The sequence below is a fragment of the Somniosus microcephalus genome, chromosome 13 (assembly GCF_052327205.1).
Source record: "Somniosus microcephalus isolate GS21.2 chromosome 13, FLI_Smic_1.0, whole genome shotgun sequence".
Taxonomy (NCBI): domain Eukaryota; kingdom Metazoa; phylum Chordata; class Chondrichthyes; order Squaliformes; family Somniosidae; genus Somniosus; species Somniosus microcephalus.
In genome coordinates, this window is record NC_140999.1 from 157747438 (window position 1) to 157772234 (window position 24797).

The 24797-nt window shown below is 44.9% G+C and overlaps 1 protein-coding gene across 2 annotated transcripts in view; it reads right to left on the reverse strand.

Annotated features, from left to right (window-relative positions):
- LOC147108703 (uncharacterized) overlaps positions 1–24797 on the reverse strand; it is a 63007-nt gene that overhangs the window by 12703 nt on the left and 25507 nt on the right. For both annotated transcript variants that reach the window (XM_086005438.1, XM_086005439.1), the window contains exons 5-9: positions 19311–19544; positions 18976–18998; positions 18771–18895; positions 5500–11135; positions 1376–1666 (exon numbers count right to left, since the gene is read on the reverse strand). In XM_086005438.1, coding sequence (XP_085861564.1) covers positions 1376–1666; positions 5500–11135; positions 18771–18895; positions 18976–18998; positions 19311–19544 — 6309 coding nt within the window. The remainder of the gene's footprint in view (positions 1–1375; positions 1667–5499; positions 11136–18770; positions 18896–18975; positions 18999–19310; positions 19545–24797) is intronic.

Here is a 24797-nt window from a genome sequence, read left to right on the forward strand (position 1 = left end):
CTCCACATAACTGAAGTGTTTCATCCCTGGTACCATTCTAGTACGTCCCCTCTGCACCCTCTCTAAGGCTTTGACATCTTTTCTAAAGTGTGGTGCCCAGAATTGGACACAATACTCCAGCTGGGGCATAACCAGTGATTTATAAAGGTTTAGCATAACATCCTTGCTTTTGTAATCTATGCCTCTGTTTATAAAGCCAAGGATCCCATATGTTTTTTTAACAGCCTTCTCAACTTGTCCTGTCACCGTCAAAGATTTGTGTACATACACCCACAATTTCTCTGTTCCTGCACCCCCTTTATTATTGTACCGTTTAGTTCATATTGCCTCTCCTAATTTTTCCTACCAAAATGTATCACTTCACACTTCTCTACATTAAATTACTTCTGCCATATGTCTGCCCATTTCACCAGTCTGCACTGGAGTGTCAGCCGAGATTATGTGCTCAAGTCTTGGAATGGGGCTTGAATCCATAGGCTTCTGACTCAGAGGCAACTGTGCTAGCACTAAGTTAAGGCTGACATACATATATTTCTCTACACTCCTTAGTTTATGAAAATAAAAATGCAACTTTCTTTCTAACCATGGGTTGTAAGATAGAAGACTACCTACTCTAGCTTAACTCTTCAAATCTTTCTGCTGGCTTGCAAAATCAATTACAGCTACTGCCCTGAGATAAGAGCTGACTCTTTGACATGGGACTAGGAGGCTTTCAAGTGTCTGTCTGTTGTCCAAATTTTTACAATAGCATAAGATGTTTGAGATGTTATATAATGGCCCTACCTCTAGATGACTAATTTAATTCACTATTGTCTGAGCCTAAAAAAAATCTGCATCTTGAGGACAATCTAATTGAACACCAGACTGGTTTCAGGCAGCTGGCTTACTGTTAAAAGTTGTTGTTGTGTAGCCTTGGGAATTACCCTTATGTACTGAATCTAGCATTGCAGAAACATTATGGGGATAATTTTGACTTTGGCTGCGGGCGGAAAACTGATGGTAATGGAAAGAAAAATTAAGTGTGGTTATAAGTTTTATGCCAGTGCCCAAAATGAATAGTACGTCCCATAAGGTAAAAAAAAAATCAGCCAATGCAGACAAAAATCCAATTTTGTCACAAGCAGTAATTCAATAAGAACACTATTCATGAACTATACGATTTTTATGCAAATGCTCTTGAGCTCCATAAAGAAAGCCATAATCACGTAGTGCTCTTTGCTGCAAGGAATGCAGACAGATTGAACAAGTAAAAAGCATTTACACATGAATGCCTGAGCTTGACACTGAAATGTATATGTTATGGGAAACCACCTCAGTCCTACGATGTTTGATGGCCACTCTTTTAGAACAGATATTAAAATCTTTCTTTACTGACCTGCACTTTGTTTTCACAGTCAGATGTTTTCATGGCATCTGGTGAGCCTTCAGCAATTGCAACAAAGCTGGGTTCTGGCTGCATCTTATTCTCTGTCATTGACGATGGTCCAGTCTGATCATGAGAGGTGGCACTCTGGTTGGTAGTTGTACCAGGCATGGTGGGCTTAATCACATGCCAGGAACCGCACTTATGCCAACCTGGGTACAATTTTGTTTCTTCGTCAACCACTGCCAATGGTTGTGGCATTTTTAAATCACCAGCATCGTGACTTCCAGTTAATATTTCATCCTTGGCAAAGCCAAATATAAGAGTAAAAGGCAATGTGTCAGCTGTCATCAACAACACTATGATAATATCCTTTTCAGCTAAAAGAAAACTACATTGTAACAATCTGAAGGCTTTATAAAGCAACAGTATCTGCTCTGTAAACTTGTCTAAATTTAATTTGAATAGCAACAAATCAAAAACACACATTCTATTCAACTGGACAGCAGCTTTTAATAATAATTCCTTACGATAGTAGTACTACAGGAGCAAGTTGACTAGCTCAAGGACAAAATGAAAAGTAAAAGCATACTTTTAGCAATCAATACCTGTAGCTTCTGTAACGAACAATGATAAGAAGTACAGCCAACAACAACTAGCTTTTAAAAAGAACCTCTAAGATAGAAAACATCTCAAGGCCCTTCACAGGGGAGAAATGAACATCGAGCAATAGTAAAAGAGCGATGACCAAACATATAGTTGAATAGGTAGGTTTTGAGTAGGGTTTTAAAGGCAGAGGTGTTGAGGGACAGAGTTTCAGAGTAGGATTAAGAAGTCTTTGCCACCAATGGTGGAACAGAGGGAGATGGAGGATGCAAGGGAGACCAGAATCAGAAAACCGGAGAGTACAAGCTGACACAAAAGGCTGGAGGAGGCTATACAGAGATAATGTGGAGTAAGGCCACAAAAGGATTTGTAAACAATGACAATTTTGAATTTGATGGAGGTCCATGAGAATCAAGAAATGGGCAAGCTGGATTTAGTGCAGGATTGGATGTGGGCAATGGAGTTTTGAGCAATTTGGAGGTCATGTAATCAAGAGACTGGGAGGCTTTGAGGAGGGTGTTAGATAAGTTAGGTTTGGAGGTAACAAAAGCATGAACGATGGTTTCAGTAGCAGTGAGGGTAAGGCTAGTATGGAGCCGGATGCTCCCCCAACTCCACAAGTTCATCAGCTCATCCTCCCGTAGCCCGCTCCAATCTCTCTTCTGGAACTTAGATAGTGGCTTCTGCTGGTGAGGCAGGGGGCACAAAATTGGTTTCTCCCATGGGGCAAGCTTCCTATGGAGGCTCACCCTGAGTTTGCAGGTAAGGCCCGAAAATCAATTTCTAGTGATCTTCGGGCCTCTTGCTTCAGGCATGCGTTGCCTCTGCAGCGTTGAGTCTGGACCCAAAAATGGCTCACTGGTGCACACTACTTTTACCTGAGGTCACTACAGACCTCTGCCAGATCAACCTCTGCATGCTCATGGTCGATTCTTCACTCCTTCTTGGCCTCTGATTCCACTGGACAACCTCCAGCAGCATAACTACTGATACTTTGCCCCTCAAACAGCTCCCTCTCCACAACTGTGTCTGAACCTAGACATTAGTTCTTGAATGTTCCACCTGCCTGCAAGTCAACTTTATCTCAACAGAGGAATGCAGACTTTAACTTTGGACTCTTTCATACTGTCTCTTCCATGTCCTCTGTTTACAATCAGGCGATGTCTCTCCTAATATCTATCATGCCTATGTAACCTTAATTATCTCTGTAATTATTCATGTGTGCATTTTGGCTACCTCTCCTGACCCAAATCATTACTTCTGTCTCATTCTTTTTTCTCTTGGACCCTCTCAGGCCCTTCTCTCCTGTCCCCGTCCTGTCAACCAGTCATGCCATCTTTCATTTCTCTCCTCTAAGGAACTTTGCTGCTAATCCCTACCCCAACTCATCACTACTCCTCTGCCTTCCTACTCTATGCCACTATCCCAGGTTTGAATCCCTCTTCAATAAGCTCACAGCTACTCTTTATGCATCTCTCAACATTCTCTGAAGGGCCTATCAAGGAATCCATCACTGCTCCATCCTTCTCGCTTGCTGATCTTCCCGTCCAGTGAACCCACTGGGAGCTAATCTCACCAAACTCCTTCCCGTCCCATTGGTCCCACCCACCACTGCCCCCTTAGATTCTGCCAGCAGTTCAACAATCATTACTCCTCTCTGCAATTCCCTCCAGAATGTCCATTCACTCACAAACAATGCCCTTGCCACCCAGAACCTCATTGTGGACGATTGCAGTGACAGAAATGAGGTTCATGGGCGGTGACACTTGTTCCTTACCAAAGCCTTCCTGCCGGGCTATACTTTTCAACACCTGCCCCACATAAACTGCCTCATTGAGAATATGCACTTATCACCAAATCACATCTCGGTCTCTCCTCCTACTCTTTTGGTATCTTCACCACCTTTAAGCACCTCACCTTGTTCTATCAATCTTTTAAAATCCTCATTGTTTACCAACACCCACCCCCCAACCCCCAACCAACAAACAGCATTTATATACAGCCTTTAATGTAGAAAAACATCTCAAGATGCTTCACAGAGATGTAATCAGACAAAACATGGATGGCAAGCCAAAGAAGGAGATATTAGGAAATGTGACCAAAAGCTTGGTCAAAGAAGTGAGTTTTAAGAAGGGTTTTAAAGAAGGAGAGGGAGGTGAATAGTTAGATAGGTTTAGGGAGGGAAGTCCAGAAATTTGAACCTAGACAGCTGAAGGCACGACTGCCAGTCATGAGGTGAATGGAGGGGGATGCACAAAGGGGCCAGAGTCGGAGGAGCGGAGAGTTCTGGGGAGAGGGTGTAGTATTGGAGGAGGGTACAGTGATAGGGAGGGGTACGGCCATGTAGTGATTTAAACAACAGGTTGAGAATTTTTAATTGAAGCATTAGGGAACTGGGAGCCAATGTAGGTCAGCAAGGATAGGAGTGATGGGCGAATGGGGCTTGGTGCAGGATGGGATATGGGCAGCATAGTTTTGAATGAGCTTAAGTTTACGGAGGGTGGAAGAGGTGGTGGAGAGGTAGAGCTGGTGTCATCAGCATACATGTGGAAGCTAATCCTATGTCTTCAGATGATGTCACAGGGAGCAGCATGAAGATGAGGAAGAGGAAGGAGCTAAGGATAGATCCTTGAAGGACTTTAGAGGTAATTTTATGGGAGAGGAAGAGGAACCATTGCTGGAGATGCCCTGGCTAGGATTGGATAGGTAAGTGAGTGCAGTTCCACTGATCTAGACATCAGAGGACAGGTGCTGATGGAAGATGGTGTGGTCGACCATGTCAAAGGCTGCAGAGAGGTCGACGAGGACAAGGAAAATAATTCCCTATGATCACAGTCACAGTGACTTTTATTAGAGTAATTTCAGTGCTGTAGCAGATGTGGAGAGATTCAAACATGGAGTTGAAGACAAGATGAGCATGGATTTTAAAGGTGACAACACATTCAATATCCTTCCTCCTTTCCTCTCTCAGCTTCTGCACTGAGCAACTCCTCATCCTCAGTGATTTAAATATACATTTCAGCTCCCCTTGCCCTCTCTCCTCTGAATTCACTATACTCCCTAAACTTCACCAAAATAAAACTTCATGAGCAGTGTTGGGTGAGAAGGATCAAGGTCAGTATGTGCTGGTGAAGGGGGAGATTAAAGGGGACACAGCTAAATGAAATTAAGAGGAGGAGGGAGCAGAACAGGCACAGAGGTGGCCAAAAGTGTGAGTAGGGGGTCTCTGGTCCAGAGTGGTAGCCAACATGCAAATGTGAAGAACATAGAGGAAATTTAAATTACACAACCAATGGGAGAGAGCTAGGCATGAAAGGAAGAACTTAGGTAGGGGCTGATATAAGAGAGGTAACCAGTTAGCACATGGTTTATGGAAGCTTCGGTGATTGTTAAGATATTACTGTATCCATAAAGACATAAAAAAAGTTTTCAAATTGGCATTCAAGGTGACTCAAAGTCAATCCTTTTTAACACTGTCTATTTGTCATACCTTTGCTCAGTTAACACTATAGGAATTCAAAAATACATACCTGATGTACAATTGTTTCAAACATCTCAACGTCAGCTTCTTCTTGTGCTGGTTTACAAGCTTCAACATCTATTAATGGAATTATGGACTCTCCACCTGGAGGAATTCCATCTCCAGCACCGAGAGATGCAGCTTCCGATTCGCCCACTGCAGAGACTCTGCACACAGAAATTGGAGATGCAATAATGGAATCTGCGACTGCATTGGCAGTACCTGAAGGTGCAGCATTGACTTCTTGCATCATAGGCACTGCACTTATAACACTTGGAGGTTCAGCCATGGATTCTTCCATGACAGAGATTTGATCTGGAGGATCTAGAGTTGTAGAAATAGATTCTTTTCTTGCTAGTACGCCAGTATCTAGAGTTGAAGCATTATATTCTTCAATTTTAGAAGCTGCATTTGTAACATCTAGAGATGTTGCTTTGGATTTTTCTGTTTCAGGAATTGCATCTACAACATCTGGAGATGCAGCACTTGACTCCTCTGTTGCAAGGGATCCATCCTTAACAAAAGGAAATGCAGCATTGGATTTTTCCATTGGAGAGACTTCAAGCACAGCACTTGAAGACTCAGCATTGGGCTTTTTTTCTTCAGGGGCTTCAACAACAGCTGCATTTGTAACATCTAGAGATGTTTCATTGGATTCTTCTGTTTCAGGAATTGCATCTGCAGCACCTGGAGACTCAGCATTGGGCTCTTCCTCTTTAGGAACTTCATCCACAGCACTGGAAGACTCAGCATTGGGCTCTTCCTCTTTAGGAACTTCATCCACAGCACCTGGAGGCTCAGCATTGGGCTCTTCCTCTTTAGGAACTTCATCCACAGCACTGGAAGACTCAGCATTGGGCTCTTCCTCTTTAGGAACTTCATCCACAGCACCTGGAGGCTCAGCATTGGGCTCTTCCTCTTTAGGAACTTCATCCACAGCACCTGGAGGCTCAGCATTGGGCTCTTCCTCTTTAGGAACATCATCCACAGCACCTGGAGACTCAGCATTGGGCTCTTCCTCTTTAGAAACTTTATCCGCAGCACCTGGAGACCCAGCATTGGGCTCTTCCACTTTAGAAACTTTATCCCCAGCACTGGAAGACTCAGCATTGGGCTCTTCCACTTTAGAAACTTTATCCGCAGCACCTGGAGACCCAGCATTGGGCTCTTCCTCTTTAGAAACTTTATCCGCAACACTGGAAGACTCAGCTTTGGGCTCTTCCACTTTAGAAACTTTATCCGCAGCACTGGAAGACTCAGCATTGGGCTCTTCCACTTTAGAAACTTTATCCGCAGCACCTGGAGACCCAGCATTGGGCTCTTCCACTTTAGGAACTTCATCCACAGCGCCTGAAGACTCAGCATTGGGCTCTTCCACTTTAGAAACTTCATCCGCAGCACCTGGAGACCCAGCATTGGGCTCTTCCACTTTAGGAACTTCATCCACAGCGCCTGAAGACTCAGCATTGGGCTCTTCCACTTTAGAAACTTCATCCGCAGCACCTGGAGACCCAGCATTGGGCTCTTCCACTTTAGAAACTTCATCCGCAGCACTGGAAGACTCAGCATTGAGCTCTTCCACTTTAGAAACTTCATCCGCAGCACTGGAAGACTCAGCATTGGGCTCTTCCACTTTAGGAACTTCATCCACAGCAGCTGGAGACTCAGCATTGGGCTCTTCCACTTTAGAAACTTCATCCACAGCACTGGAAGACTCAGCATTGGGCTCTTCCACTTTAGAAACTTCATCCACAGCACTGGAAGACTCAGCATTGGGCTCTTCCTCTTTAGAAACTTCATCCACAGCACTGGAAGACTCAGCATTGGGCTCTTCCTCTTTAGAAACTTCATCCACAGCAGCTGGAGACTCAGCATTGGGCTCTTCCACTTTAGAAACTTCATCCGCAGCACTGGAAGACTCAGCATTGAGCTCTTCCACTTTAGAAACTTCATCCACAGCACTGGAAGACTCAGCATTGGGCTCTTCCACTTTAGAAACTTTATCCGCAGCACTGGAAGACTCAGCATTGGGCTCTTCCACTTTAGAAACTTCATCCACAGCACTGGAAGACTCAGCATTGGGCTCTTCCACTTTAGAAACTTCATCCGCAGCACCTGGAGACTCAGCATTGGGCTCTTCCTCTTTAGAAACTTTATCCGCAGCACCTGGAGACTCAACATTGGGCTCTTCCACTTTAGAAACTTTATCCGCAGCACTGGAAGACTCAGCATTGAGCTCTTCCACTTTAGAAACTTCATCCACAGCACTGGAAGACTCAGCATTGGGCTCTTCCTCTTTAGAAACTTCATCCGCAGCACTGGAAGACTCAGCATTGGGCTCTTCCACTTTAGGAACTTCATCCACAGCAGCTGGAGACTCAGCATTGGGCTCTTCCACTTTAGAAACTTCATCCACAGCACTGGAAGACTCAGCATTGGGCTCTTCCACTTTAGAAACTTCATCCACAGCACCTGGAGACTCAGCATTGGGCTCTTCCTCTTTAGAAACTTCATCCACAGCACTGGAAGACTCAGCATTGGGCTCTTCCACTTTAGAAACTTCATCCGCAGTACTGGAAGACTCAGCATTGAGCTCTTCCACTTTAGAAACTTCATCCACAGCACTGGAAGACTCAGCATTGGGCTCTTCCACTTTAGAAACTTCATCCACAGCACTGGAAGACTCAGCATTGAGCTCTTCCACTTTAGAAACTTCATCCACAGCACTGGAAGACTCAGCATTGGGCTCTTCCTCTTTAGAAACTTCATCCACAGCAGCTGGAGACTCAGCATTGGGCTCTTCCACTTTAGAAACTTCATCCACAGCACTGGAAGACTCAGCATTGGGCTCTTCCACTTTAGAAACTTTATCCGCAGCACTGGAAGACTCAGCATTGGGCTCTTCCACTTTAGAAACTTTATCCGCAGCACTGGAAGACTCAGCATTGGGCTCTTCCACTTTAGAAACTTTATCCGCAGCACCTGGAGACCCAGCATTGGGCTCTTCCACTTTAGGAACTTCATCCACAGCGCCTGAAGACTCAGCATTGGGCTCTTCCTCTTTAGAAACTTTATCCGCAGCACCTGGAGACCCAGCATTGGGCTCTTCCACTTTAGGAACTTCATCCACAGCGCCTGAAGACCCAGCATTGGGCTCTTCCACTTTAGGAACTTCATCCACAGCACTGGAAGACTCAGCATTGGGCTCTTCCACTTTAGAAACTTCATCCACAGCACTGGAAGACTCAGCATTGGGCTCTTCCTCTTTAGAAACTTCATCCACAGCACTGGAAGACTCAGCATTGGGCTCTTCCTCTTTAGAAACTTCATCCACAGCACCTGGAGACCCAGCATTGGGCTCTTCCTCTTTAGAAACTTTATCCGCAGCACTGGAAGACTCAGCATTGGGCTCTTCCACTTTAGGAACTTCATCCACAGCGCCTGAAGACCCAGCATTGGGCTCTTCCACTTTAGGAACTTCATCCACAGCACTGGAAGACTCAACATTGGGCTCTTCCACTTTAGAAACTTCATCCACAGCACCTGGAGACCCAGCATTGGGCTCTTCCACTTTAGGAACTTTATCCCCAGCACTGGAAAACTCAGCATTGGGCTCTTCCTCTTTAGAAACTTCATCCACAGCACCTGGAGACTCAGCATTGGGCTCTTCCTCTTTAGAAACTTCATCCGCAGCACCTGGAGACTCAGCATTGGGCTCTTCCTCTTTAGAAACTTCATCCACAGCACCTGGAGACTCAGCATTGGGCTCTTCCTCTTTAGGAACTTCATCCACAGCACCTGGAGACTCAACATTGGGCTCTTCCTCTTTAGGAACTTCATCCGCAGCACCTGGAGACTCAGCATTGGGCTCTTCCTCTTTAGGAACTTCATCCACAGCACCTGGAGACTCAACATTGGGCTCTTCCTCTTTAGGAACTTCATCCACAGCACCTGGAGACTCAACATTGGGCTCTTCCTCTTTAGGAACTTCATCCGCAGCACCTGGAGACTCAGCATTGGGCTCTTCCACTTTAGAAACTTCATCCGCAGCACCTGGAGAGTCAACATTGAGCTCTTCCACTTTAGAAACTTCATCCACAGCACTGGAAGACTCAGCTTTGGGCTCTTCCACTTTAGAAACTTTATCCGCAGCACTGGAAAACTCAGCATTGGGCTCTTCCACTTTAGGAACTTCATCCGCAGCACTGGAAAACTCAGCATTGGGCTCTTCCTCTTTAGGAACTTCATCCACAGCACTGGAAAACTCAGCATTGGGCTCTTCCTCTTTAGGAACTTCATCCGCAGCACCTGAAGACTCAGCATTGGGCTCTTCCACTTTAGAAACTTCATCCGCAGCACCTGGAGACTCAACATTGGGCTCTTCCACTTTAGAAACTTCATCCGCAGCACTGGAAAACTCAGCATTGGGCTCTTCCTCTTTAGGAACTTCATCCGCAGCACCTGAAGACTCAGCATTGGGCTCTTCCACTTTAGAAACTTCATCCGCAGCACCTGGAGACCCAGCATTGGGCTCTTCCACTTTAGAAACTTCATCCGCAGCACTGGAAGACTCAGCATTGGGCTCTTCCTCTTTAGAAACTTCATCCACAGCACCTGGAGACCCAGCATTGGGCTCTTCCTCTTTAGGAACTTCATCTGCAGCACTGGAAGACTCAGCATTGGGCTCTTCCACTTTAGAAACTTCATCTGCAGCACTGGAAGACTCAGCATTGGGCTCTTCCTCTTTAGAAACTTCATCCGCAGCACCTGGAGACTCAGCATTGGGCTCTTCCACTTTAGAAACTTCATCCGCAGCACCTGGAGACTCAACATTGGGCTCTTCCTCTTTAGGAACTTCATCCACAGCACCAGGAGACTCAGCATTGGACTCTTCCTCTTTAGGTACTTCATCCGCAGCACTGGAAGACTCAGCATTGGGCTCTTCCTCTTTAGGAACTTCATCCGCAGCACTTGAAGACTCAGCATTGGTCTCTTCCTCTTTAGAAACTTCATCCACAGCACCTGGAGACTCAGCATTGGTCTCTTCCTCTTTAGGTACTTCACCCGCAGCACTTGAAGACTCAGCATTGGGCTCTTCCTCTTCGGGGACTTCATCCGCAGCACCTGGAGTCTCCGCATTGGGCTCTTCCTCTTTAGAAACTTCATCCACAGCACCAGGAGACTCAGCATTGGGCTCTTCCTCTTTAGGTACTTCATCCGCAGCACCTGGAGACTCAGCATTGGGCTCTTGCTTTTTGGGGACTTCATCCGCTGCACCTGGAGACCCAGCATTAGACTCTTCCACTTCAGGGACTTCATCCACAGCACTGGAAGACTCAGCATTGGACTCTTCCTCTTCAGGAACTTCAATTACAATACCTGAACATTCTGTGTGGGGCTCTTTAGTTGAAGAAAGGTTATCTGCAGCTCCTGAAGGTTCATTGGTGTGTTCTTCTGTTGCAGGGACTTCAACCACAACATCTGAAGATTCAGTGTTAGATTTCACTGTTGCAAGGACTTCAACCAAAGCATCTGAAGGTTCAGTACCAGTCACTTCTGAATATCCAGTCTCAACTTCAGTGTCTTCTTTTTTGTCTGCTGCATCTTCCTCATCTTCTTCAACTCCTTCTTCTGATTCCTCTTCCACTATAAATCAATATGCTTTGCATTACCATTAAATAAGATTCCAATAAACAAATCTAATTTATTTGGTCCAATAAACTTTTAAAAGAACATATTTTTATCTACAGAAGTAATTTGGTCTCTGCCTACTCTATTTGTTTTACTAAAATGTTTAAAGCAATGTCAACCTATGATTATTTGAGCATATAAAGACCTAGAACCTTTGCTCCAGTTTAAAAAAGTATGATTTTAGGTATAATAAGAGAAATGTAAATTAGATTGATTAGTGGATGAAGGATTAATTATACATGAACAGCGCTGTTGATATTTACTTTCATGGGCAATACTCTAATAAATCTAACAAAAGACATAATTATTAAGAACCAGGTGTGAAATCTTCTGGAACATGACCAATTGCTTGTCAAGAGATCTGTGCACTATCAGGCTGGAATCCTAAAGAAACTTTGCTTTGTGACTATTTCAATCTGCAGAAGAGCAGATTAACAATAAAGTTGGAGGAAATTATTCTCAGTCATAACTGTAAAGCTTTGTCAGTACAATGACCTGGTCAGTAATAGATCAAGCCAATTTTGTTTTGTGTGTATCTTGTGTAATGAGTTAAAAGTTTAGTTTCTTATATACTGCCAGATTGTTTGAAAATTAGCACAACATCTAGCCTCAAATAAAAGGAATTAGAATAAGACGATGTGTGATGAACTCAAGCAACTTTACCACTTCCATGCATTTTATTACAATATGTTCCAACTTACAGGTTTCAGCTATAGTGACATTCTATTGCAATAATGTCAATTACTCAGTGCATATTGCTTCATTTTTGTAGGAGTACTGAAATAAAGAGTCATCTTTAGTATGCTGGTGTTACAATATATCTTAAATTTCAACCTCAGAAAAGTGTTTTGTGTAAAATAGGTTGAAGTATTTATTTCCTAATCACTATCCCTTACCTCAAGAGACTGAAGTTTGCTCTTCAAGAGAAATTAATTTAATTCAGCCGTTTCAAGTGGATATGAATCTTTATCACAAAAGTGGCCCCCAATTTGACATATATGGGACCATCTCAGTGTCACTATGCCAGTAATGATTAAAAACAGAAATGCCAGAATAGGAAGTGTATTTTAATGTTTGGATTTTAAGGTTAAATTCTCTGGTCATTGACGCAAGAGGAATAATAATGATTGAATATATTGTTTATGTCTTGGAGAGTTTGGTTTCAGGTTGAGTCTTGCCTTGGCTCAATGGTGGCACCCTCGCCTCTAAGTCAGAAGATTGTGGGTTCAAGTCCCACTCTAGAGACTTGAGTATAAAATCCAGGCTGGCACTCCCAGTGCAGTACTGAGGGTGTGCTGCACTGTCAGTGGTGCTGCCTTTGGGATGAGATGCTAAACCTGCCCTCTCAGGTGGATGTGAAAGATCACTTGGCACTACTTCAAAGAAGAGCAGGGGTGCTCCCCCTGGTGTCATGGTCAATATTTATCATTCAACTAACATTACTAAAACAGATTATCTGTTTACCACATTTCTGTTTGTGAGAGCTTGCTGAGTGCAAATTGGCTGCTGCGTTTCCTACGTTACAACAATGGCTACACTTCAAAAAGTACTTCATTGGCTGTAAAGCGCATTGGGACGTCCTGAGGTTGTGAAAGGTGCTACATAAATATAAGTTCTTTCTTTCTTTTACCTCAAATTGATAGATGGTGACATTATAGAATTCCTCATATTTAACTAGACTCTTTATTTGTGAACCCAAACAGTATTGTAACTTCCTTTTAAAAGTTCTTAGAGTGAATTCGCAAGTTTTTCTCATGCCCCTTTTTTATAGAATGGCCTGGCAGAGACCTGGGAGCAGCTCACCTGCGAGCCCTCTCAGCTGGGGAAACGACTCATTGTTAACTTTCTTGAGAATTCTCACATTTTGCCATCTTTCTCAGCTATTTTAATCACATATGTGCCCCAGAGTGGTTATAAACTAAAGGCAGTTTGGAACCATTTAGAATTTGGGTCCATGAACAACACAAAGGTCAATGTTTTTCACGAGTGTTATTGGCTTGGTTTCAACATTTCAAAACTTACTTCATTTGTTAGGCAACTGTCCAATTCTGCCTATAGCTATCTACCTGCATTCAATTGCTGCTACTCTTAAGTTTAAAATATTAATAACATTTATTAAATGAACAATTCACAAGTGGATAATCTAACAGTTATGTAGAACAATCATATTTTTTCAGTAGAAGATCAATTATCTAACTGATTGGATGAAAAAAATAAGAATCATAATCTAAAGCTAATCTTTTCTTTTATGGATAACTGTAGTATCTTTATGCTCCTCTTTTCTGACAACAAAATCTAGCTGATTTACCTTTATGTTTTTTTGTAAAGGTTCCAATTGGTCCGACTATCTCCTAACTCCACTCCATGAACAGATCTAGATACTTAAATGTCCTTTCACTGATCGCCATTGCTTAATTGGATTTACGTAACTGATGCTCAGATTCAAAAATCTTGGAGATAGTAGAAGTAAAGAAGCATCGGATAAGCTAATTCCTCAGACTGGAGAAACCTATGAAGCACAGTCTTTTAAAAAACTACAGAACTATCTGTCACATAATGAATCATTGGACATCTCCATCAGGCAGACCTAGCATTCTTGGCATCATGGTTTGTATACTGGAAGGGTAGGGAGTGTCTGTATTTTGATACATAGGGCGTCACAACTAGATGGGAAAGTCTAGATGGACCAGCCAGTCTTTTCCTGTCTGTCATTTTCGTATGTTCATATGTTTGTCAGGACTTTCGGCCATGCTTTTTTCAACTTTTCCCATTCCCAATTGCAATGTCAACATTTCAGATTCAATTTTAGACTTGTCAACTGTTGCAGGCTCTGACCACTAGATAGTTCTGTGAACAATTTTTTTGAAACCTCTCTCCCAATTCTGTTGCCATCTTGTATCTAAATAAGAACTTAAATGAAAAAATGACCTTGGGCAACTCCTTGAGTAATGTACTAATCTTTATATAAAAGTCTTGTATCAAGCTAGTATCCATCACACTTCAGTTACCACACTTTGTAAAAAGCAACAAGAAATCACAGCGAAATAATTTTTAAAATAAGTATCAAAAAAGGAAGTCAGCCATTTCCTGTTGTTTTTTTTCTAAGCTTGAGATGACCTGCCCTTTCACTATGGAGAGTAGATAAGCAGCTGCTAAACCAGAGAAACTTACAATAGGAAGCACCTGACCAGTAGCCTTGAAGGACAGGGCAGGTCAGTTCCATCTTAAGAGCTAAACATCCAGACCCCAGTGTGAGCAATGTCACAGGGCATCTGCTGGTATTAATATATTGATTAATCACTTTATACTGTTTTAAATAAAATGTATACATTTTAAATTAGATAATAAGGCAGCTGATTTATACATCATGGATGGATATTAAGGCCGGAATCTTTACCTTAGAATCGGGGCTGGTGAGTGCGGGCCGGGTAGCCAGTCGCCATCCCAAAGTTTTAACAGCGCGTTCTGCATTGCGCGTTTAACTCAATTACAACAATTGAAACAGTCATGCGGGTTTCCTGGCCCAATTAAATGGAGCGGGTCTGCTGACTTCACCAATGACTCGTTTTCAGTGCGGATATTTAAAGCAGCCTTGCACACGTCCCAGTTGAAGGTTGTTGGAGGAGACATAAAGGTGGTTGGGAGAGGTGGAAATTGCTCGATATCACAGAGATTTGTGTGGGTCATGGAATCACACCGACAGAAGGCAGCGCCCAGATTCACTGATGCCTCCCTGGAAGTTCTGGTCCAGGGAGTCAGAGCACGCATGGAGGTCCTGTTCCCTGGGGATGGGTGCAAGACAGCAGCCAGAGACACTAAGAGGGCATGGCTGGAGATTGCAGAGGAGGTCAGCAGAAGAGATGTAATAAGGCGGTCCTGGATCCAGTGCCGGAAAAGATTTAATGCTCTCATGAGGCCAGGAAAGGAGAGTGCAATGCCACTTTCAACTACTGTACATCCTGATGTGCGCGCCACCCCAACCCCATCACTCTGCCTTCCCAAGCCTACTCCTGCACGTCAATCCTCATACAGATCTACCTTGCAAGGAGCACCCATCTCTCACTCTCTGTGCACCTACGCACATCCCCATCTGACTAACCACCACTGACACTCACCCTCATCCTAATGCAATCATAGGAAGTAACGCCACAGAAGGAGGCCATTTGGCAATATCACGCCACTCCCTCATAGTCACCCTCTACAGATGTAGCCCATCCATTCCTTACACTCATTCCATTACTCTCACTCAAAGTTCTCTTCTTTCCCTTCTTGCAGGAGAAGGGAGCTCAGAACAACAGGGAGAGGCAACCAACTGGAGGTGGACCTCCAATGTTCACCACCTTGACTGCAGCAAATCACTGGAGTTGCAGAGCTGCTGGCGGGGGGAGATGGAGAGAGGGGGACCTCCCAGCAACTCAGTGACAGAATTATATATCAAACAGCCACATGGCATACAACAGTCACTCATGGTGACTTGACATCAGCAGCCAGTGAAATGTCATCATGTGCATAATGGTAACGTTACACATTCTTATCATAAGACATCTAGTTCATCTCTTTACTCTCCCACAGGTCCATCAAGTGCCCCCCACCCCCACTGTCCAGCCAGAGGAGGAAGATGGCTCCTCAGAGGAAGCTCCACTCTCTGAGGGTGCACCCAGACCAGCCCAGATACGCACACCTTGCTGGGTCCAGTGAGTAATGTTGTCACCTGGTGTCTCCCAGATCACAAGTGAGCAAGAGCAGATGGTGGAGACAGGGACAGCAGTGAAAAGTTCTCACCGGAGGGTGCAGGACGCTCCAAGCTCTGCTCAGCTGCATGCAAATGCTGAACCTCGGGGGCCATTGAGAAAGAGGATGATCTTGGAGGAGAAGCAACAAATGTGTGAGGCTCTGGCAGCTTTTGCAGCCATGATATGTGCGACTGTACAGAGAATGGAGGAGCCCATCTCCAACATGAGCACCACCATCTTGCAGGCAATGGTGACGATGTGCTGTTCCATGGAAAGGATGGCCACCTGCATGGAGCAGCAAATGCGCCAGTCCAATAAGAACATGCTTGCTGTGAACAACAGATTGCAGACACTCAGTGACCTCACCTCTAGGAGGGATACCAACTTAGACTTGGACGTTCATCGCCCCACTGATGTGCAGCAAGGTGCTCTCCAGCTCCTTGCTGGCAGGGAAGTGCGGGTGGCCCATGAGAAGGATGATGGTGAGAGGGGACATGAAAGTGGGGGCGCTCCCACTTCTCCGCAGTTGCCTCCCCCTCAGTCAGAGCCCTACATGCTGCCTTGGATCCCGATGGCCTAGTCTGTCCTTGCACAGTGGCAGGAGGAGTCATTTTTGGCAGGGCCCTCGCAGGCTCCAAAACCCGGACGATGTCCGGCAAAAGTGTCTACACAGTCGCAGCAAGGAAGTGAGCAGCCTGGCTCTACCTCTGCTGAAGCCACAGGAATTGCATCTTGTAGAAGCACGCCGAAACAAAGAAAGGCACAATCGTAGATGCACAAGGGTATGCACATGGGAGTTTGTCAAAATGTTAGTGTTAGATTTCAGTTCTATTTATGATGCACATAAATGTATTTCTTTGTACTACTTTCCCATCTTGTCCATTTTTGCCTGCTACCTGGGAAGTGGCTTTGCTATTTGAAGTGAATGGTGAGACATTACTTAACCTTGAGCAGTGGGGGTTTGGGTGACAGGAATGGCCTGGTCATTGTAGGACTGCTTTGTGGTGTTGTGGGGGGTGGGGAGTTGGTACAGCATCTGGGAGCCATATGGGTGCATTGGCGCAAGCTAAGTAAATCGGGCCATTATGAGGCCATCCCAAGCCTCCCGGGCAGCAATGTGCGCCGCTGCTGATGCCATCTCCACCTCAGGTTCCTCTTCCTCTTCCTCCTCCTTATGTTTCACCTGTTCCACCTCCTCCTCCTCCTCCTCCAAAGAGGCTGTGCGTGCTGCGCCTTGCTCCTCCTGCAGCTCCAATACTCGCTGCTGCGCTATGTTGTGCAGTGCGTACTGAAGGGCTCCTCCAGATGTGTCAAAGCATCTGAAGTGCATCTTCATCATGCCGATTGCTTGCTCTATGACACATCTGGTGGACATGTGGCGGTCATTATAGCACTCTGCGGCCTCATTGCTTGGCCTCCTCAATGGTGTCATCAACCATGTCTTCAGTGGATAGCCCTTGTCTCCAAGCAGCCAGCCGGTAAGTCTGTTTGGAGGTACGAAGAGCTGATGGACGGTGGACTGGCACAGCACGAGTCATGATAGCTGCCAGGTAATCAGGCACACACATGCATGATGATCTTTTTATGGTTGCATACGAGCTTCACATTGAGGGAGTGGAAGCCCTTGTGGTTCACAAACACTCCTGGGTGATGTGGGGGTGCCTTGATAGCCACATGTGTGCAGTCGATGATGCCCTGTGGGAAGCCAGCCAGAGCCACAAAGCCAAATGCCCACTCAGTAACATTGGCTTCATCAGTGGCAAAGTTCACATAATTGGCTGACTTGTGAAACATGGCATCGGTCACCAGGGTGATGCATCTGTGGGCGGCCGACTGTGAGATGCCGCAAATGTCTGCTGCAGATCCCTAGAAGGAGCCTGAGGCAAAGAAGTTGAGGGCAGTGGCGACGTTGCCAGCCACTGGTAAGGCATGTCCATCAGGTCCTCTGGGCAGCCAGTCTTGTTCCAGCCTGAGATGACCTGGCATGATAGCCTGAGCCTCCTGAAGCACTGCTGCTCAGTCATGCCCAGGAAGCTCATACTCTGCCTGTATACCCTGTTGGAGGTATCGCCTCCAGTGTGGTGCACCCCTGTGCTGACCCCCTCTCTCCTGTGGAGTATCAGGTCGGTGAGGAGAAAGCTGCTGGTGTGGTTGCTGCTGCTGCTGGTGTTGTTGCTGCTGGTGTGGCTGGTGTTTTGGTGCTGGGGCTCATCTTGGTCCGATTCTGAGGTCCAAGGAAAGACAGCATAAGCAGCACCCACGCTGATCTAATAGATGGCAGGTAAAGTGGAGGTCAGAGGGACAATCCTCCAATGTACTGAGCGTGACTAGCAATGTGGTGAGAGTGACTTCCGAGGTTGCAGAAATCCCCTGCAAACTCCTGAAAGCTAAATCTCTGCACAAAATGGTGTCAGCAAGAGCCTTTCCCTTAGGCAAGGAAGCAGGTGTAAGGTGTGTATATTTATGTGCTTTTTCCAGCTGTTACTTAATGAACTCGCACAATGGCCACTGAGCTCCTGCCTCCCCTTCACAGGCGAGGTTCTTGATGTGCGTGAATTCCAAGCACAAGCAGTTAAAGTTCAAACCTGACGTTAAAAAGGCAGTTAAGGGTCTGTAAATGAGCAGTTAAGTACCTAAATAAGGTCGCCCACCTCTCCCGAGCGGGTCCGTGGCACACCGCAAAATGTGCCTGAGTTAAAGGCGGAAGTTGTTGGGATGACAGCGGGTTCCGGACGTGCTGTCATTTTCTGTGCTTTTAACCACTGACCGGCCCCCAAACCCACGTGCTCTCCAATGTGAAAATTCCGGCCTGAGTAATTTCTGTGAAGAATAAATTTATGCATAAAGGTTCCTTTACCTTTGAGGAAATGAATTGCCTGGAGTCGTTTCTGTTCTTTCTCAAAATCTAGACTGTAGTGATCCATATTTTCATAACCATGCTCCAACTCTTCGATCTCTGATGCTCTAGTTGCCTCTGAAATTCTAATGATACAAGAAACGTCACTAATTAGGTTCAAACTAGTTTCTTCAATCATTAATGTTGAACTGTCATACATACTTACTTTGCTGTCAGCATCTTTGCATTCTGTAAAAGAAAAATAATTAAATTGAAAATTAGCTGAGGATAGTCCCTGCGAGGAAAACAAAGAGAAATAGCTGACTAATATTTCTGGCCAATATTTATCCCTTAATCAACATCACAAAACCAGATTACCTGGTCATTATCACATTGCTGTTTGTGAGAGTTTGCTGTGCACATTACAACAGTGACTACACTTCAAAAACTACTTCATTGGCAATAAAGCGCTTTGGGACGTCCTGTGGTCGTAAAACGCGCTATATAAATGCAAGTCTTTCTTTTCTTTCTTTAAAACTAAATGTGAAAAAATATTAATACCTGTAGAAAGAGTGCCATTTGTGGTTCCTCCATTGATTGCAGTGCAGATTCTACAAGCTTCGACATGGATTGTATATGTTCACTGTACGTTTTTATCAAAGACTTGCAGTGGCTCATTTTCTCATCTTGTTCGTTTGTGATTCTTTGCATCATCTCCTGCTTTTTTGCTTCCAAAATTGCAAACAAGGAATCAAACTTTTCATACAAAATTTGTTTTTGGCTTCTACAGTTGTCCTGTAAGATAATATGGAACAGGTTTTAGTAGATTGCATATTTATACAGTCTTATTAAGACAGTCATAATGCAAAGCCCAAGACCAGCTGGAAAGAGCAGCTTCGATATCACTGTTGATTACTTCCCTGTGACATTTCAATAGAACAATTGATCAACTGAAACAGAGAAACAGTATTATATTGGTCCTGATTTATTAATGTCGGATTATGTGCTGAGACCTGTGATATAATGTAGACTCAGAATTCAAATGCATGGATTGCCTACTTAATGTGGCTGCTCCATTTCTAGCTCTGCTAATCATTGAAACTGTAGTTTTTTAAAAAAATTACAAAGGCACATACATGTTTTCATATATACATCTGTATGTTAGTTACACATAGGATAATTATAGATTTGTTTAATAGCACTAGCTGGAATGAAAGGCGATGATGTCCTGAACAGGAAGGAAGTTTTGGTACAAGTGGAAGAATGTGACAAATGGCTTAAGTGGATGATAGGTGAGAGGGCAGTGGGTTATGTGGAGGAAGAATGGGTTAAAGGAGAAGTAGCAGAGTTATGGATTACAAATATGGCTGTCTCTGACAACTTCCTCATCTTGTTTACCATCACATTTCCCTGTCTACCTCCAACCCAATATCCTTACCCTTTGTCCCAGAAAAAACTGCCTCCCAGCTCCCTCTCCAAATTACTCTCTAACTCCCAACTTCAGGGGCAAAAATTGCCCCATTCTTTTCTCCCACCACACCTGCAGTCCACCACACTCCCTGCCACCCTTTCTACTCCTTTGTGCCCACAGATTCCTTCAGTTGATCTGTTGCAACCCATCCCCTTTGTATGCCCTGTAAATATCCACTCCCAGTCTAACACCTCATCCTGGGCCAATATATCAGTATCCTGGGCCTACCTAAATCCTAATTCATCCATGGAAACTCTTTCCCTCTCACTGAGGCTACTGCTCTCACCTACATGTTCTACCACATGACCCAAACAAACCATTGTCGCACCAGCATGGCTCTCATCTTCACTTTCACCCGCCTGTCCCCTTGCTCCTCTCATACTATATATCTTTATTAAAGCATCTCACCTATTATCAGGTCTCTTTTGCAACTCTCATTGCATACTGTCTTCCCAAGCTTTCCAGTGACTTTCTTGCCAAAATCTCATCCCTGTTTTCCTCACTCAGCCTCTGCATTGAATGACTCCTCCATCCTCGGTGACTTCAACCCACAACTAAACTTCCCTGCTCTCTCTTTGCTTTTTTTTCTTTCCTGTGCTTAATTGAATTCTGTACCATAATTCCCCCACCCATCCTCATACAAATCCCATTGACCTTGCCATCACTTGAGTTGTCGAAGTCTCAAAGTTCTCAATCGACATCAAGGTCACCTCTGATCACTTATTCATCCCTTTCACCATCTACATCCACTTTCTGATAGATCTTGAGCTAAACTTCAAATTTCATTTCTAGTCCAACATCAAGACCACCTACTTCAAACTTTGTGACACTGCTCACCTACATGTCTACCTCGACTGCCACTGAAACTCTCATACATTCGATAATCACCCCTAGCCTTTATTTCTCTCACACTCTCCTCACAGGCTTCCCAAGATATATCTTACATAAACTTTAATTTACACAGAACTTTATCATTCATAATGCATTCTGCACTCCTTTCACCTCTGAGCTCATCAACCTCAATTAGCTTCCATTCCTCACCACATCATCTTTCAAATTCTTCAACCCTATGTCTCGACAAATATCTTCTGCTCTTCCAACTCTGGTCTACTTTGCATCTCACCTCCCTCTGCTGCACCACAAGTGGAAGAACCTTCACTCACTGTTTTCTTTCACTCTGGAACACTCTGCCTAAATCTCTGCCCCTTGGTCCCTCTCTCCTCACTTTCAAAAAATCTTCTCAAAACTTACTCTGGTTGAGGTTTTGGCTAACTTCTCTTTCTCTTTTTGCATGTGTCCCTTGACTCCTTCTTGAAAAGCCTTCAGATATTTTGTTTGGTGAATGGTGGTACAAAGTCTAAGTTGATGTAAATTTGACTTAATGGTTACGATTTCTAGGAAGAACATCTTATATAACAATAATAAAGTAACTCTATGATTAGAATTTCTTGGACCACATTTATTTAGTTAATCCTTTACAAGACAGGAATGGGAGCAAGTTGGGACAATCTGAGGGAAATTTGTCCTATGTTGCTTTCATACACTTTCTAGAGGCTGGTTACAGATGATTGTAAAGTCCGCGCCTCAATAATACACGGACTTCGGGAGAACAGTTTAACAGGTACTTTACTGAACAGGAGGGCAACGTCAGACTGAAATACAGAAGCTTGCTAGGGCCTTTTATACAGGGGTGGTCACTGCCGGTACTGCAGCCTAAAACCAGTTCTTCCCTTAAAGGTACATACACAACAATTCCTCCCCTTTTAGATAAACAGTACATAACATTCATTTAACAACTAAATAATAACTAATTACAACTTTCTGGATATTATATACATCAACTGAAATAATCATTTATAAGTTCAGTCTTTGAGGAGGCTTCCTGATCCTGACTGGATAGCGCCTTTCTCGAGTATCCTGTTCTTGCGGCAAAGCTGATTCTGGTTCATGGTCACTGGTTGATTCGTCAGCTTCCAATACCACTGCTTCTGAGGTAGACGCAATCTGTACTTCAGGTTGATTACCAGGTGTACCTTCTCATGGCACGGGTTTGGCTTGTTCCTGTGACTCTAGAATCTGGTCAGCATGGCGCCTCACAATGCTCTCTCCAACGTCCACTGTGTACATTAGTGGTCCCTGCTGTGTGCATATCGTTCCTGGCTGCCATTTTTCTGTTCGGTAGTCGCGGGCCAAGACTGGTTGCCCTACCTTGAAGCTCCGGGTTGGCTTCTCATTTATGTGCTGGAATTGCTTATCCTCAACATCTCGTCTTATGTTTGGTTTGAGCAAATCCAGGTGACATCTTAGCCTTCGGTTGAAGAACAGTACGGCTGGAGCTTGGTTGGTTACTGCATGTGTCGCATTCTGGTAAGCAAACAAGAAACTATCCACCTTGTGTTGTAGTGGTACGTCGTCATTATACATTGCCTTTATGGCCTTTTTAAAGGTCTGAACAAACCTCTCAGCCAATCCATTTGTGGCTGGATGATATGGGGCAGATGTGTAATGTTTCACCCCATTATTCTTCAGGAACCTCCGGAAATCCTCAGACACAAACTGTGGCCCATTGTCGGAGCAAATCTGTTCTGGCAACCCATTCCTGGCGAAGATGGTCCTTAGGACTGCAATAGTTTTCTCCGTGGTGGTGGAGGACATTTTAATGACCTCTGGCCATTTCGAATGGGCGTCCACAGCGATTAGAAACATTGAGTCCATAAATGGACCAGCAAAATCAATGTGTACCCGTTGCCATGGAGATGAGGGCCACTCCCATGGATGTAGCGGGGTCTGTGGTGGAGCGTTTTGGACCTTCTGGCATCCTATGCATCTCTTGGTCATATCCTCGATTTCTTTATCGATTCCCGGCCACCACACAAATGCCCTGGCTAGGCTCTTCATTTTTACCCCTCCCAGATGACCCTCATGAAGCTCATTGAGCACTCTATCTCTCAACTTGGGTGGAATTACCACTCGGGATCCACACATCAAGGTTCCCCGGCACACTGACAGCTGTTCTCTCCTTGGCGAGAATGCTGGCTACAGTGAGTCGCCATATGCTGGCCATCCCTTCACCGTCAAATCATAGACCCGAGAGAGTGTCGGGTCATTTCGGGTTTCCTTCTCTATACTCGAGTTTGTAACAGGCAAACATTCGACTATGGTCGCATGGAATATCTCAACAGGGTCCACTGCCGGTGTTTCTTCTACCGTAGGCAACGGTAGGCGTGACAGCCCATCAGCATTCCCATGCTGTTTCGTACCCTTGTACTCTATGTCGTACTGATGTGCCCCTAGAAAAAGTGACCATCTTTGCAGCCGTTGCGCCGTCATCACCGGAATGCCCTTCTCTGGGTTAAAAATGGAGACCAGGAGCTGATGATCAGTCAGTAGGGTGAATTTCTGCCCGTGCAGATAGTGATTGAACTTCTTCACCCCCCACACCAGGCTGAGGGCCTCCCTGTCAATCTGGGTGTAGTTACGCTCGGCTGAGGTTAGCGAGCGCGACGCAAAGGCTATTGGCCTCTCTGAACCGTCAGGGAATTTGTGTGACAGCACCACTCCGATGCCATAGGGAGATGCATCACATGCCAACCGAATCGGTAGTGTTGGATTGTAGTGGGCCAATACTTCTTTTGAAGTGATTAGGCATTTACATTCCTGAAAGGCACGCTTACACTCATCACACCATTTCCATGTCACTCCAGTTTGCAGCAGGGCGTTCAGTGGGTGCAGAATTGTAGATAAATTCGGCAAGAACTTATGGTAGTAGTTCACCAACCCGAGGAACGACCTCAGTTGCGACACATTTTCTGGTGCTGGAGCCTTGACTACAGCCTCAATCTTGTCCGGCGACTTATGCAACCCTTCCTCATCAATCATGTGGCCACAATACGAGATTTGTCTCCTGAAGAACTCGCATTTGGGGCGGTTGGCTCGTAGCCCATATTCCTGTAAACTCGTGAGCACCTGCTCCAGGTTGGCAAGGTGTTCATTGTCATTTTTGCCCATAACCAGGATGTCGTCCAAATAACACTGGGTCCCCGGGATCCCTTGCAGGACTTGTTCCATTGCCCTCTGCCACATAGCCGGGGCCGATGCTACCCCGAATACCAGTCGATTGTACTGGTAAAGGCCTTTGTGAGTGTTTATCGTGAGGTATTTTCTAGATGCTTCTTCCACCTCCATTTGTAGATACGCTTGGGCCAGATCAATCTTTGTAAAACGTTTCCCTCCAGATAGTGAGGCGAAAATATCTTCTATCCGCGGAAGTGGATACTGTACTGTGTGCAGGACTGGGTTCACAGTCACCTTGAAGTCCCCACAGATGCGAACCTTCTTTGGCTCCCCAGGTGTGCTGCTCAATGCTTTCTTCATTACAGGAACGATGGGTGTGGCCCACTCGCTCCAGTCCACCTTGGACAGCACACCCGAACGCTCCAGACTCTCCAGTTCAGCTTCAACGGCTGGGCGGATCGCATATGGCACCGATCTGGCCTTGAAAAATTTTGGGTTTGCGTTATCCTCAATCTTTATGGTTGCCTTTACTCCTTTTAGAGTCCCAAGTCCTTGTTAGAACA